Raw genomic sequence first — 14789 nt, 5'->3', positions numbered from 1 at the left:
TCCACAAATATTATTGTACAATTAATCACTTGCTGTCCACAAATACTTGGAAGGCTACACTTTGTCCACCCTGATCTAGCAGATTGCCCCGCGTTCCAAGGGTGAAGAACTCAAACTGTAGCAGCTCGGAACTACTTGCCCACGTTGAGTCTTCAGGGACCTCAATTGTTCTCCACAAATTCAATGTCATTTATTCCCAGCCAGGAGATGGAAGTGTTGGCATGCAAGCCACTGCCATAAACTCCCCCTCTCCTGCTTTTTCTTTTTTTTTCCTTTTGGAAGGTGTAAACTTTCACCACTCACTCCCTGGGCTGCTGGCTGGCATTGGCATTGGCGAAGGGGGCGCCACAGTGCCGTCCAGCATCTGCCCGGAGGGGTTGCCTTAATTCCCTCTCACATTCAGTAGTATGGGTCCTACCTTTTTATGCAAATGTGGGGGTGGGTTGCAGGTTACTTGGTAATTATAAAAGGATGTTGCAACTTGAGAAAGGTTGGGAAACACTGCGATAGACGCTTGAATTCCATTAAAGTGGCTACCGTAGTTGTCCTAGTGCCACTCTGTAGCTGTCTTGATAGGTAGCCCCTCACTACTTTATTTTGTACTTGCTAGTTTAGCACTGTTTCCTTTGGGGGGGGGGGGGAAAGGGAGTCAAAGGAATAGTTGAGTGATTCTGCTTTCTCCCTGTCACCCAATAGCTTTTCTCCATCCTTTCCACGCAGCAGGCCTACTATGTCCTTGTTCTTCATCCTTCTCCAAGCTTAAGCACCTTGTTTCTTTAATCTCTCTTACAAATGTGAACTTACTTTGAGCTGTAGCCTTTGAATATCGGCTACCTCATTCTGTGATGATTCTTCTCTTCGTCTATTTCCTCTACATGCCCCTTTTGAACTGGAGCTCATCTGAAAGATCCATCACTCTACTTTCCGCTTTCTCTTTCTCTGTATAATGAATCCTAAGGACACGGTCACTTCCACCCACATTCCTGTTATTTCAAACTCCTTGACCAATTTTTTGCTGTTATGAAAGACCAGCTCCAGATTGATCTCCTTGTCATTTCTTCCACCTTCTGGAAAATGAAGTTATTATCCTTGTGATTTATACTGCCCCTTAGTGCTAAAGCACTCTCTGCACCAGTGTTTCCCACTGGTCACCTATGCGTTGTAGCCCTTGTTCAGTAATTTCTTCTTTGACCTTTCAGAGTGTACAGTAAAGTTGGTGTGTATGTGTGATAAACAGGCCCTTTGGGGGAGAAAGAAACCTCTACTTTCTGAGAAGGGGATGATGAGGGCTATTTTTACCCCCCCCCCCAAAAAAGCCAACAGAAAGATATAATAGCTGTTGCTTTCCCAAGAAAGGGGTTTTAACTATGACAATGTCACTTCTGGAGAGCCTAAAGAAAGAAAAATAAGAACCACCCTCTGCAACAAACCCCTGGCAGGCGGATACAGAAGCAAACAGTTCCCTCTTCTGCAGCATGTGCAAGGAAAGCTTCATGCCAGTTTCTGAAGGGGGAAATCCTCTGCGTGAAGGTTTTGCCCCCTCCCTGAGTATTGTGAAGTCCTGCCTTTTTGCCTGTCTTTGAAGCCTTTTGATTTATCTTCTCCCTACCTTTAACTTCCCCCAGCCTGTTCCCTTTCCAGTGTTGAAGTGGTGGTAGCTGAGTCGGCAACAGGAGAAGTAGGAAGGTAAGCAGCAGCAGCATTAATGGCACTGCCACATCTGGGAACGACAGTGGCCTTTTTATGCAGATATGGGAGGGGAATGGCAGGTTACATGGCTATTACAAAAGGGATTCACTACTCAGAAAAGGTTGGGAACCATTACTACATACGAATGTACCTTTTACATTAGTCCTTTTTCCTGCATCCTTGTGAGTTTTATTCCACCTGGTTTCAGTAATGCCTACTAAATCATATTTGCTTTTGTGCCTTCAGATTTCAAGCTCATCTTGTTTTCTGTGCTCTGTGCATTGTCACGGAGATTTCAGAAACCACATGTTGTTCCCTCCACCTTCTTTCTTAATCGTCTTTTTTGTTCTCCTCCCAGCTTTTGGAGCATTATTGAAACTCTTGTCCCCAGTCTTGTGTTCTTTGGAGTATTATCCCTTAGAAGGCTCTCCTGGCCCCTCCTAGCAAAAAACATTTTTCCTAATCCTTGTGAGGTACAAGCTTCTCTCCTGCTAAGAGTTCTCATTCAGGGAAGTTCCGACCACACTTTCTGTGATGACACTGTCTGTTGGGCCAGTTATTCACTCCTCACATTCTTGTCTCTGTTCCTGAGCCACAAATTTCAACAGGAAGGAATGGTTGGGCGGGGGGGAAGGATCATTGTTCTCGTAGCTACATCTAGTACTTCCAGCAGTACAATTTGTTCCCGCGTAGATTATAAGGAAAGAGTTGAGTCCTTGATGAGTTTGAACAAGTTTTGTTCTCACATTCTGGTTCTTTGTACAAAGGAGTAAACACACCTCCAAGATACGCTGTCAGGTTTGCAGGCCAGTGCCTCTGACCCCCCCACCCCACCCTCCTCTGCAGGGAGTCATTTATCACCACCACCAAACACCTTGAGCAGTGGGAAGTGACAGGAATCCTTGCATGAACAGAACCTCCTGTGGCCACCTTTGTACAGAGTCTGACACTTGAGTGTTATCAACATATTGATGACTTCTCCTAGGAACTAGAGGTCCAACTAATTGAATAAACAGAATTGAAACAGGATTCCAAATGTAGCTACATATCTGTGTCTTTCTAGGCATACTTTTTGTCCTGTTGTCTCCCGTTTATATCACAGTTGGGAATCTGTAGCCTTTCAAATAACACTAGATTCACATGCGCCACTAGGCAGCATGACTAGTGATCAGGAATAATGATACAGTATTTTGAATCAAGTAACACCTGGAGGCCCACATACCTCCTGCCTTTGTCATGTTATGTGCCAGCCAGTCAAAATTGACTTCACAGTGACCCTAATAGGACTTTCAAGGTAAGTAAGATACTGTATTTAAGGAGAGGTTTAACCAGTTCCATGCAGACCAGTGAGTTTTCATGGCCGAGTGGGGATTTGAGCCCAGGCCTCCCAGGTCCTGCCCCACCACTCTATCCGCTACACTACACTGGGTATCTACCACCTTTACCTTAGATCTGTTGTTGCTCTGTTGATTATTCTCTCTCTTTAGAGGCATGTTTTGGGATCATTTCAGTATGCTTGGATTTTACTGCCATCAGTATTTTGGCCTCTTTTACAAACTGGGCTTCCTCACCAATTACCTCTGACTTGAGGAGATCATTTAGGCATTTGAGATTTTTCCTTGTTCCGTTTCTGTGCCTCCGAGGGTTCATTTTCTGCTTATTGCGCAAAAGGAGGTGTTTCTGTGCATGCACACCCACCTCCATGATCCCCGCCTTATTTTCCTTTTGGCATGGCTCTTTTGGGTGGTTTCTCCATCTTTATTTCCCCCTGCTCGGTTCCAGCAGGACTTGCAGTTCCAAGATCTTTCAAAGGACCCACCATTTCTTGCTTTTGCCACCTACTTTATTCTCTTCTTCCCCTGAGTCTAGTCAGCAACTCACGGTCATGGTTCCTTCTGCACACAGTGACATTGAAGCAAAAAAGGCAGCCAGTCCTAAGGAGCTTACCTTGCAGATTTGAACAGAAGGAGGATAAAAGGAAGGAGGAGATAAGGGTCGACTGTAAGCTATTGCACTTGTGGAGCTATATGTTTCTTTGGGCTGAAGGTTACTCCAAAAAGCATCAGAAGTTTTTTTTTTAAAAGGCAAATAATAAAGAGGCAAAGATTAGTAGCCATAAAATTACTTCAGACCTGTTTAGCTGGCAAGAGCGACGGTATGTATAGTGCTCATAGGATTACACGCATCATTTGGACAAACGTCATGCTTCTGATGAGACATTCTCATTGCTATCCCATTAGCCATGACCTGTGGGACAGGTCCAGCTGTGGCTGAAACATGAGGTCTGAACTATGTATTCTGGTGACAAGCAGGACTCTTCATCAGAGGTGCAAAATTTCTAGCTACCTATTGCATAATTCCCAAATTCCCCCAGCTGGGCCAAGAGAGGACAAAGAGAGGCCTGTCCACAGAGCGGGACATTTTCTTTATGTAACCTGTGTCATTGTTTTCCTTCTGATGTTTGCAGATGCTAATGCCGGAGATCGCGTTCAGACCAATAACGTAGCTTCAGCATCAGCCTCCAACTCCACCTGAACTGGTCATGAGCAGTAGCCTGTACAGGAACAATCGCCAGTAATTTTGAGTCTCGCTCAGCAACACTGGTCACATTTGGAAAGAAAATGTAAAAAGAGGGGGAAAAACTGTCCATTATAGTGTTCAATTTTTTATTATTATTATTATTGTTGTTCTTATTTAACCTTGTAAAATATAGATACAAGCCAGTTTCATTGTTTGCTCACTCTGCAGGCTCTTTGGGCAGGGGAAGAGGTGGGGTGGGAAGAGGGGAAGTGGAGCCATAGAACACACCAATGTCTCTTCCCGTGACAATCTTCAAATTTCAAAAATTACTGTTATATAATAATTCAGAATCAGGAACTTCTATCATGCCCTCCCAAAACAAATGAAAGAAATCCCTTATTCTGCTGAAGCTCCTTTTTTAAGCCTTGTATTTTTTAAGTGAAGTTTCAACTTTTGGTGTAGTGCACAACTTGAATTTGGTCAGGAGCTTAGCAGGAGTTGCTCACCTTGAATATCATAAGCTGATCTTTGCTGTCTTTGAGTTAGGGTGGAGAAGAAAGGCACAGTGAAGCGCTAAAATAGGTTGGGTTGCCTGCAAAGGGAGCCATGAGGGAGTTACTGAGTGACTAAAGCTTTGGGAAGAGTAAAGGGCAGATCTTGATCATAAATTTCATTCTCACATTGGAAAATCTTTGCAGATATGTATGTTACATATACACACACAGACTGTTTTCTTGAGTGAGATGCTCATTCGCCTCCCCTAAAGTTGCTGGAGTTGAACATTAAAAGATCTGTAAAGCACAAAAGAGGCCACGGCCAGTCATTTGCATTCTTCCAATAAGCGGAGGAGATGTACGTAACCTCCAGGTGTAGAAAATGGATGGGAAGCCAGCATCAAGGCACTTCTGCATCCTGCCCACCCTGTTTTAGACTCTGAACTGGCTTCTTGATTGAAGATGATAATGGGAAAAGAATTCCAGCTGCTATAATGTGAATGGACATAATATCTCAATGGGAATTAGAGGTTTCAAATTGATACATTACTTTGCTGGTAATTTTGAATGCAAAATCTAGAATTTGTAATTAACGTCACCATTTTCGAGTTCTTCCTTTCTAATCTTTATTTATTGATTTTCAGCAGTTGCTGTTGTCACAATGGTAGAATATTAATAAGTAGATAGATCAGTTTACTAGTTCCTGCTGACTGATAGAAAGCTAAGTGTGTGTGTATATATGCACATATACATATACATATTATATATATATAATATAAATATATACATAGATACAGTGCTGCTTTTTATTTTTAATTTTTAATCTGTAATTGGTCTGACTGAAGCAGAAATGCCTGTTTCTGGTGTCCATGTTCTGGGTTATTCTGTCGTGATAAACGGTGTCTCTGTTTTTGAAGCGAAAGCAATACTCCTTGAAAAGTTCCGGTGAGGCAGTGAGAAGGGATACCATTGTAGCTGCAGGGAGACTGGAACCAGTCGTGGCGAGCGGCTTCCTCTTGGATTGGACAGATGTGCCTCTCTAGCCTTACATTCATTCAAATGAACCTTAGTCATCCTGGTGCTTATGGGAGTTTCGTTGGTTGGCCAATGTCCTGGAACCTGATTTGACCCACGAAGAGCAAGTAGCCGGTCGGCCGGGGCAGCTGCTTGAGGACAACCTGCAGTCAGGGCCTCCTCATCCTAGTTTTAATATCCCGTTCCTTAAGTGGTGAGGCCTGTTAGGTTAAAGGTGTGGTTGTCAGTACGGAAGGGTTTGTTTATCTTTGTTCTGCTTTTATTGGAAAACCACCAGTGGCGAAAGAGAGGCCTGGAAAGGGGCTCTTTTTGCATGAAAGGAGTCACTAGGCGTCCTCCGTGTTTGAGACAGGACCATCACAACCATTGCTCAGGAGACACTTGAATACACAGAGTCATAGAGAGAGTTAGTTTTGCTTTCTTGATAGCAGGACAGTCTGAGCTCACAAGAGAGGAGGCATCCTAGGATTCGCATAACATATTTTAATAGCTTAAAGCTAGCAGGACAGAAGAATTAAAAGCTTTAATTCTTTTTTTAAAAAATTATTTGTATGCGTGTGCGTGCATGTGTGTGTAAAAAAAAACAGGGATCCTGTTGGTTCAATTTTCTCAAGGATCATGGTGGACTGCAAGCAAAATTTTATACAAATCTAGATCCAAGTGTTCAGTACCATTTTTGTAAATAAGCTGACAAAAGCTCCTCACCAAATTCAAGTTTGTACATTCGTTCTTAACGTTTTGAGTTTTCTTGCTTTGTATGTAAATAATGTGGACACAGGAACCTGCTATTAATGAGCAAAAAGTTACCATTCAGGGCAGTTATTTTGTTTTAATAATCAGACAAAATGTAGACGAGCTTTTTAAAGCCATATAGTTCTAACTCTGTACAGTAGATAACCGGCCTGTATTATTGTAACAATAACCCTAGTGATGTATAGTATATCTATATAGTTTGGAGTGCCTTTGCTTCCATGATTTTTAAATTTTTATTTTATTTTTATTTCTTTTTCTTTTCTTTTCTTTTCTTTTTTTTCCTTGTTCTTTTTATAACAGATGTCTCACACATGGAAATATCTTTGCTTCTCTTCTTTCAGTTATTTCATGGTCAGTAGCATAATTAAAAGAAAATGCACCATAACTGTTTTCATTTCAAACCATAGCTTTGTTGTAGATGTTTAAAAGTTTCCCTCACCCCTTCAAAAGCAGTGACCGGTTTCATTTTCTATTTGCCATCTTGCTGTCTAAGTGGCGGGTTTACATTTTGCTCGTCTTTTCCCAGTGCGTTTTTCAACGGTTCTCATAGAGAGAACAGCTTCTAGACGCTTTGGTTTAGTCTCTTTGTTCCTGTAGAGGCAGAATTGGGCTTTATAAAAAAGAAGAAGCTCTAATGGATGGGTGGGTTGGGGAGAAACTGGGATCACACACAAACGTTCTGGATCTTACAGATCTAGAAGCCTTGCAAGCGTTCTTGGCCAGACATTAATTGGGGTTATTGGAGAACGTAATTGCCAATTATCACATGACCTCCCCCTCCTACCCCACCCTAAGTTTTCTTTTCTTAAGGAAGTCATGTTGAAGTTGACCTTAATTTCTTGTGCCCAGCACAAAAGCCTTGCTTTTAAAATGTGCTCCTTGTACGTTTGACCTTGTTCGTATTCCACGTGAGATTTTCTTCAATGGCAAAATGCTGAACTTCTTAATCAAACCAAAGGTTGCTGTTCTGTTTTCTTTTCTTGTGTTCATTCCAGTAAGGCAGAGGCTGCACTTTTTCTGGTGACACAAAGGTCAGTTGATAACCATTTTGTTTCCGACAGTCCACTCAGAATTTTATTTTGTGGCTTGTTTTTAAATGAAGTACCGTAGGGTCTCTTGATCTATCCTTTTGTCTGCATTGCAGTTGTGCACGTCCCTGAGATGGCGTTAATGATGTTATCTGTGTCCCAGACTGAAAGTCAGTCAAGACACTAGTTACCTTAATTTTGAAAGACTTTCATTTAAACAAAAACAAACAAAAAAGGCTTTCAACATAGATTGCTCTAAAGTCATCTAGCTAATACTTGAACATATTTCCTCTTATTAATAAGCCAAGTAATGGTGGATGTCTGTAATTAGTGATAATTTGAAATGTTCCCAGATTAGTAATGCTTCTTAAGAAATGTTATCAATAAACTCTTTCTCATTTAGAAATCTCAGTCACTAGGTCAAAGCCAGTAATGAAAAGCACAGTTCAGTATCTATCCCAGGACCTACATTTTCCAGATGCATCAAAGCACCTTAGAGTTCCCAGTAATTCTATAGGAGCTAGTTTCTTGCTTCATTTGGTGGCAAGACAATAAAAGCAAAATGAAACAGCATATTAAAATGAGTACCTAAAGAGTTAGCTTGAGATACGTATCTTCCTCCATTGTGTTGTTTGTTCTTCGTTTTTTGGGAAAACGGTTTATATATATAAACAGCTTTTTATATATATAAACAATATGCTTGCCTGTAAAATTTGCGTTTGTTACTATGTTGCTGGTAGATCACTTGGGCTTGTACACACAATTAGCGCGATCACTTCCATCTTAAAAGCAGAAATCTAAAAAATATATATAATGGACTGTGGGTTGTATACAAACTGTTGCATACACATGCAAAGCTGTCTTGATTCAAACAAGAAACAAAACATGTATAACATTTATTACTACTTGAATGCCTCTGTGACTGATTACGTTTTCATTTTAAATATAAACTTTTTGTGGAAAGTATGCTTACTGTTTTATTATTTTACTTCCTCCCTTCTGCTCCTCTGTAAATACATTTTGTTCTGTGTGACTTGGTTCAGAAATAGTTAACTGGTACTGTAATTTGCATTGAATAAAAATAGGTTAGCCTGGACATGAAATTTAAAATTATGAAGTGTATGGTCTTTATTTCAAAAGCTTTTTTGTCCACTGCACCCTCTACACTTTTTTCTATTGCTCTCCTTTTCTGTTTTTGTTTCATGCATGCAACATTTTGACTATAATAGTTTATTCCTTCCACCAAAAATTCTGATTTGATGGAAGGAAAGAACCTTTACACTATGAGCATAATTAGTAATAAGTAATAATAAGTAATAATTGATGGCCCAAATGTTACCATTCAGCTCAAATGTGTATGCAGATATTTGCAGAAATCACGTTCCTGCTTGAGCCCCTAAGAAATTATCTTTGTTGGAGACGTGAAGATTAAGTCATTAACCTGTCCTGTGGGACTATTACTGCAACAAATTGCTACATTACTGGCTCTGAAAATGGGCTTCTTTCCTGGATAATCTATGTATTAAATATGAAAGAAAATCCCCTTTTCAAGCCAATGACTGCTCAAATCTATTTCTATTCTGAGACACTAGGTATAAGGTCATGTGACTACTGCTTTAATTTTTTTTAAAATCATATTATAAAGGAAAGTCCTGTTTATTTCTCAATTTACCATACAAACACTTGCGAGACTTAAATAGGGCTAAGCAGAACAAAACTTTATGGATGATGTTTTTATCCATTTTATTTGCCGGCCCTTGAGTGAGTTGTTTCTTTTCTTCCTTATTTCATCCTCACAGCCCAAGGTCATAGAGTGTGCGTTTTATGGGGGAAAGTGAGGTTGTCTGAGTTCTAGTCAATGCTCCTATTCACTGTTGAGTCCTTTTGCCACCACGACATCCTATAAGCTCTCAAAAGACAATAGCTAGACACCTGTGTTACCAGGATGAAGCACGTGTGTAAAAAAACCCCACAAAACACTTAAAATGCTATATATGGAATATGTTGGCAAGCCAGTCTGTTCTGAAAGTTGTAGAAAGGAAATCAACCTGCTAAAGAACTAACCCGTTTTTTTGTTAAGATCGTGAGGTATTAAATTGTAGAAACTGCAGCTCCGATGCATTTTCAAACTTGACAGATTGAGGTTAGAAGTAATTTTTTGTAATCATGTTTGAAGTAATCATGTTGACTCAAACTCTACAAGGCCATGAAATTGGAAATGGAGGCTAGTACCTTAACAGCTGGCATGCCCTGTGATCAATAATGCTGTTGTCACAAATGGTGCTTGCTTACAGTGTAGTGAGGGTGGTTCATGCTTCAAGACCTATATCTCACGCAACTGTGTTGGGATGCAGAGAGCCTCTTTTGCTATAAGTCCCCGGCTGAATGTGCACTTGCACCTCCTGAGCCCTCACTTTGCTTTGGCCCAGTTGGAAAGGAAAATGTGCCTGGCCCAGGAAGATGCTCCATCTTGTCTGGGTTCTGTATTGCCTTAGAGGGATTTCAGAGGACTACAGAATAAGTCAGTTGGGACTATAGTTTTAACAGCTGGTACATTTAAATATTTTCAAAGGGAATTCTGAGGCATTTTCAGATGGGCAGAGTTACTACAGGGGAAAATGTAGAGGGCTGTGTGGTTATTGGAGCTCCCCCAGTTAGAGAACGAAGTGATCTGATGACAAAAAGAAAATGGGAATAATAGTAGGCTTCATTAAATAGAAATTGCACAGGCTCTAGTGAACGGGCGAATCAGGTGGTCAGTAAAGGTTGTAGACACATTGGACCCTTGATTTAATCCACCGGCCTTAATGGCATTCTGACAGAAAGTACTTGTGGAGGGAAGGCTCTCAATTTGGGGAAAGTATACTACCATAATGATGACATTATAATCTCCATGGAGCACTAGGAGTGCATGTTGGTTGGTTGGTTGGTTGGTTGGTTGGTTGGTTTATATATATATATGTATGTATGTATGTATGTATGTATGTATGTATGTATGTATGTATGTATGTATGTATGTATGTATGTATGTATGTATGTATGTATGTATGTATGTATGTATGTATATCCCGCCCATCTGGTCTGGTCGACCACTCTGGGCGGCTTCCAGTAAGGTGTATACGAAAACATAAGAATTTTACAAACAGTCCATAAAACATACAATAAGAAAACAAGTAATAAATGAAAGAAAAAATAAAGAAAGAATTAAATATTGACAGGAGGGAAGGCCTGAACATACAACCATGGTTTTAGTTGACTCTTAAAAGTGCCCAGACAAGTTGTGACCTTTGCTCCTAGAAAGCTCAAGGTTCAGTATGGGAAGTGCTTTAACTTTTGTCAGAAGGTTGTTTTGTGGGAAATTGACTTCTTTTTGAAAGATTACCACGCTCCCACAACTGCTATTGAAAAAGACATTTTATTTATTTATAGTATATATATTGCCTCCTGTCAACAGGGAGGGGCCTAGGCAGAGTTCCTCCAGAAGCTGATTCCACAGGTTTGGAGCCACCACAGAGAAGGCTCTACCTCTTATAGAAGACTTACGGGCCTCCGTCGGGGTGGCTACCCAGAGGAACCTTGATTGAGATGATCTTGTGGGTCGGGCAGATGACAACAAGGAAAGACTCTCCAACAAATAACATGGGCCCAAACAGTGGAGGGCTTTGTACATGAGTGTCAAAACATTGAACCTGATCTGGGTCACAATGGGCAACCAGTGAAGGCAAGCCAGAACCAGGGTGATGTGGTCAAATTTGCTCACACCCACCACCAGTCTGGCTGCCACATCAAGGCCCAAGGGAAGCCCCACATAGAGGGCATTGCAGTAGTCAATCCAGGATATGACTAAGGCCTGCACCAAGGTTCTCAGGAAGTCCTTGTCTAGGTAAGGGTGGAGTTGGGTGATTAACCTAAACTGGTTAAAGGCTGATCTGGACACGGCTGCTATCTGGGACACTGAAGAAAGAGCTGTGTCCAGAACGCCCAAATTACGCACTTGGTCCCTAAACAGGAGGACCATGTCATCCAGCCTAGAGACAATTCACCCCAACCTTTAAGGGTCCCCCCTCTGGGAACAAATCTCAGTCTTGTCCGGGTTCAGTTTGAGCCTGATAGGCCCCGGTCCATTCCAGTAAGCCAGGCAGCCCTCAAACGTCTGGACGGCATCCACTGCATGTCATCAGCGTACTGATTATACCTTACTCCAAAACTCCTGATGACCTCTCCCAACGGCTTTGCGTAAATGTTAAACAACATTGGGGATAATGGCAACCCCTGGGGAACCTCATACCTTTGAGTCCAAAGGACTGACACCTCTTCCCCTAGCTGGACTCTCTGGACACGGTCCTCAAGGAATGATCAGAGCCAGCTCAATGCTAGGCCCGGATCCCAACCTCCAAGAGCCAGTCCAGAAGGATACTGTGGTCAGTGGTATCAAAAGCTGCTGAGAGATCAAGGAGTACCAACAGGGTGCATCCACCTGTCAGCCTCCCTTTAAAGGTCATCCTGCAGAGCAACCAGTGTCATCTCAGTAACTCGCCATGGCCTAAATCCAGACTTGAACGGGTCAAGGCACTTTTGCGCCTCCAGGTATGTCTGCAGCTGAATGGCCACCACCCTCTCAATCACCTTGCCCAAGAATGGTATATTGGTGATCATACGAAAAGTTATCAAGATTATCCGTCACTATTGGAGCAATAGTCAGAAATACTTTAGTAAGAGAACCAATTACAAGATTAGGTCACAGATAGCCTGCTAAAATAATGCAACGTCTGGGAGAGTTTTTATTTTGCCCAGTGTATCAAGGATTTTTAGTAACAATATTTGCTTCATTCTTGTAAGCATGCTATAATAAATTGTGCTGTATTGATCTCTAAAATCCAGCTGATTATAGACCCGCTAGCTTGTTGGAAGTAATTGGAAAAAGTTATGCTACTGTGACTTGTAGAGGCATAAGGGGCCTTTTTGATCACTTTTTTAAAAAACAGAAGATAGGGAGAACTTCCAATATCTAGGGTACATATGGAATTTTTCACCTTTTCTCTGTATGAATAATAACTTATTTAAAATTAGAATAGGTATATCTGGTGAACTCCATGGTGCCACTAAAATAATTCCTCCAGAATATATCCTGGATCCATGTGACTTTTGCTGGATGAGTGTACAATGTTTGCCCCCTAACATCAGCAGGGGAGATGAGAGTTCTGTACAGGGCTGATGAAGTGTGCAGCTATCCATTGTAGCAATTAGTCTGTGCTTTATTCTTAATTAGGATGTTTCAGTTTTGTTGAATTTTCCATCTTGAGCTGCTTCAGAATCTTCCAGGTTGAGGTCCTTTCTATCGACACCATATCACTGTCTAAGAAAGTCATAGCAGGTTTCCACTACCCTAGTTCTCACATTTAGGGATCTTTTTTGTGTAGTTGTCATAACAATTAAAACCTGAGCCATTTTCTCCCATTAAATTAACCAACTAAGCCAATCCAGATTTGAACATTGGAAAGAAGCCTTTGCTGTGGAAAGTATGGTTTTGTATGTGAAATGTTACTTTCAGTCAGTTGATCAGTCAGGGTGATCCATTTCTTCTATTTCTAGGCTAAGGGCTGCATATAATTTGCAATTCTCTGCTAAATTGTAATACGCACAGTTGCAGCATTTGTTTGGCATCTTAAGTGTGTTCCTCTACCTCTGAATGCCTGCCTGTCTGCCCTGTTTTTTGGAAACTTTGGAATCATTAAAGAAATAAATCTGTTGGTAAATATTTGTGTTCTGTGCCATCAAGTTGCATTTCCCTTACAGCAATTCTGAGGGCTTTTAAGGTTAAAAAAAAAAAAGCAAAGTGTGCTGCTTATATACCGCCCCATAGTGCTTCAAGTACTCTCTGGGCGGTTTACAAGTTAATTATGCAGGCTACACATTGCCCCCCCCCAGCGAGCTGGGTACTCATTTTACCGACCTCGGAAGGATAGAAGGCTGAGTGAACCTTGAGCCAGCTACCTGGGATTGAACCCCAGGTTGTGAGCACAGTTTTGGCTGCAATACAGTGGTTTAACTACTGCGCCAGGAGGCTCACAGCAGTTTGAGGTAAGTGCAATATTTAAGGAGCGTTAATAACAGTATGTTAAAGACGTTGGTTGAACAAGGTCAGAGGAAAGTCTGGAATGGAAAACTGGATCACCTTAATTTTCTTAATAGATAGTGGTTCTGTATGCATGGATGTAATAATCACAATCAGAATTATGTTGACGGTGTCTTCTGGCAACCCTCCCAATGTTTTCTAGCATAAAGTACTCAGAAATGGTTTTCCAGTTTGTTCTGGTGGCAGCCTGAGACAGCATTAGGAAGGTGTAGAACTTTGCACTGTTGATTTTTGGCCCAGTGCTCAAGCCTATCAAGATCTTTTCCCATGTTGTTGCTGTCTTCCAAGGTATTAGCTATTCCACCCAATTTTGTGTCATCTGCAGATTTGATATGCATTCCCTGAACTCCCTCATTCAAGTTATCAATAAAAATGTTGAAGAGTACTGGAGCCAGGACTGAGCCTTCTGGTACCCTGCTTGTTACTTCCTCCCAGTTTGAGAAGGAGCCATGGATGAGTACTCTCTGAGCACGATTCTGTAACCGGCTATGTATCTACCTGATATGGGCTGTCCAGCCCACACCTGATCAGTTTGCTAATTAGAATATTGCTCTGTTGTAACAATTTATACTAGAAATAGTCATGTAGCATGTATAAGATTATTTTTATCTATTTTTAAAATAAATAAAAGTTGGAAGATTTTTATGACACAAGTGATGAGTTCAGTATTGTCAAAGGGAAAGTAAACCAAGGACAGGTGAAAGCTATATAGACTGATTTGTTATGAGTCCCACCTCTCTGAAGATTTTTGTCCAAAATGGGAAAGAGTGTGGATAGAAGCACCACAAACGGACATAAAAGCCACTATTTCCCTTAGTTCCTCCACTGTTTTATAAAGATATGCATGTCCACATCACGGAGCCTCAAATGTGTTGAGTATCATCTGTAAATTTCAATAAATGATGTTTAATTTAAATAAAATAGATCTCACTGCATTTCAATAATATTTAAATAAATGTTGAACTCAATGAGGAATTTGGAAACTGTGAGATTCTTTGCCTTCTGGCAATAGCAATACAAGGAATGTTATTCCCCACTTCCCCATCAAGGTCTTCATCATTTGTGCAAACTATCTCCATGCCTCATTTGCAGGAAGAGGTGACTCAACTTTGCCCTGCCTTGTTGAAGTTAAAA

The 14789-nt window shown here is 41.1% G+C and overlaps 1 protein-coding gene across 8 annotated transcripts in view; it reads left to right on the top strand.

Moving 5' to 3' along the window:
* Positions 1–8629, top strand: part of GSK3B (glycogen synthase kinase 3 beta) — a 140850-nt gene extending 132221 nt beyond the window's left edge. For 2 of the 8 annotated variants that reach the window (XM_078386731.1, XM_072991697.2), the window contains 2 exons: positions 1626–1686; positions 4157–8629. In XM_078386731.1, the coding sequence (XP_078242857.1) occupies positions 1626–1686; positions 4157–4163 (68 nt within the window). In that variant the 3' untranslated portion in view covers positions 4164–8629. The remainder of the gene's footprint in view (positions 1–1625; positions 1687–4156) is intronic. The other 6 variants (XM_072991696.2, XM_072991700.2, XM_078386733.1 and 3 more) reach the window with 5 other exon arrangements.
* The last annotated feature ends 6160 nt before the right edge of the window (positions 8630–14789 follow it).

Source organism: Pogona vitticeps, chromosome 2 (assembly GCF_051106095.1).
Source record: "Pogona vitticeps strain Pit_001003342236 chromosome 2, PviZW2.1, whole genome shotgun sequence".
Taxonomy (NCBI): domain Eukaryota; kingdom Metazoa; phylum Chordata; class Lepidosauria; order Squamata; family Agamidae; genus Pogona; species Pogona vitticeps.
Note: the sequence above shows the minus strand (reverse complement) of the source record. Positions and strands in the feature narration are given on the sequence as shown.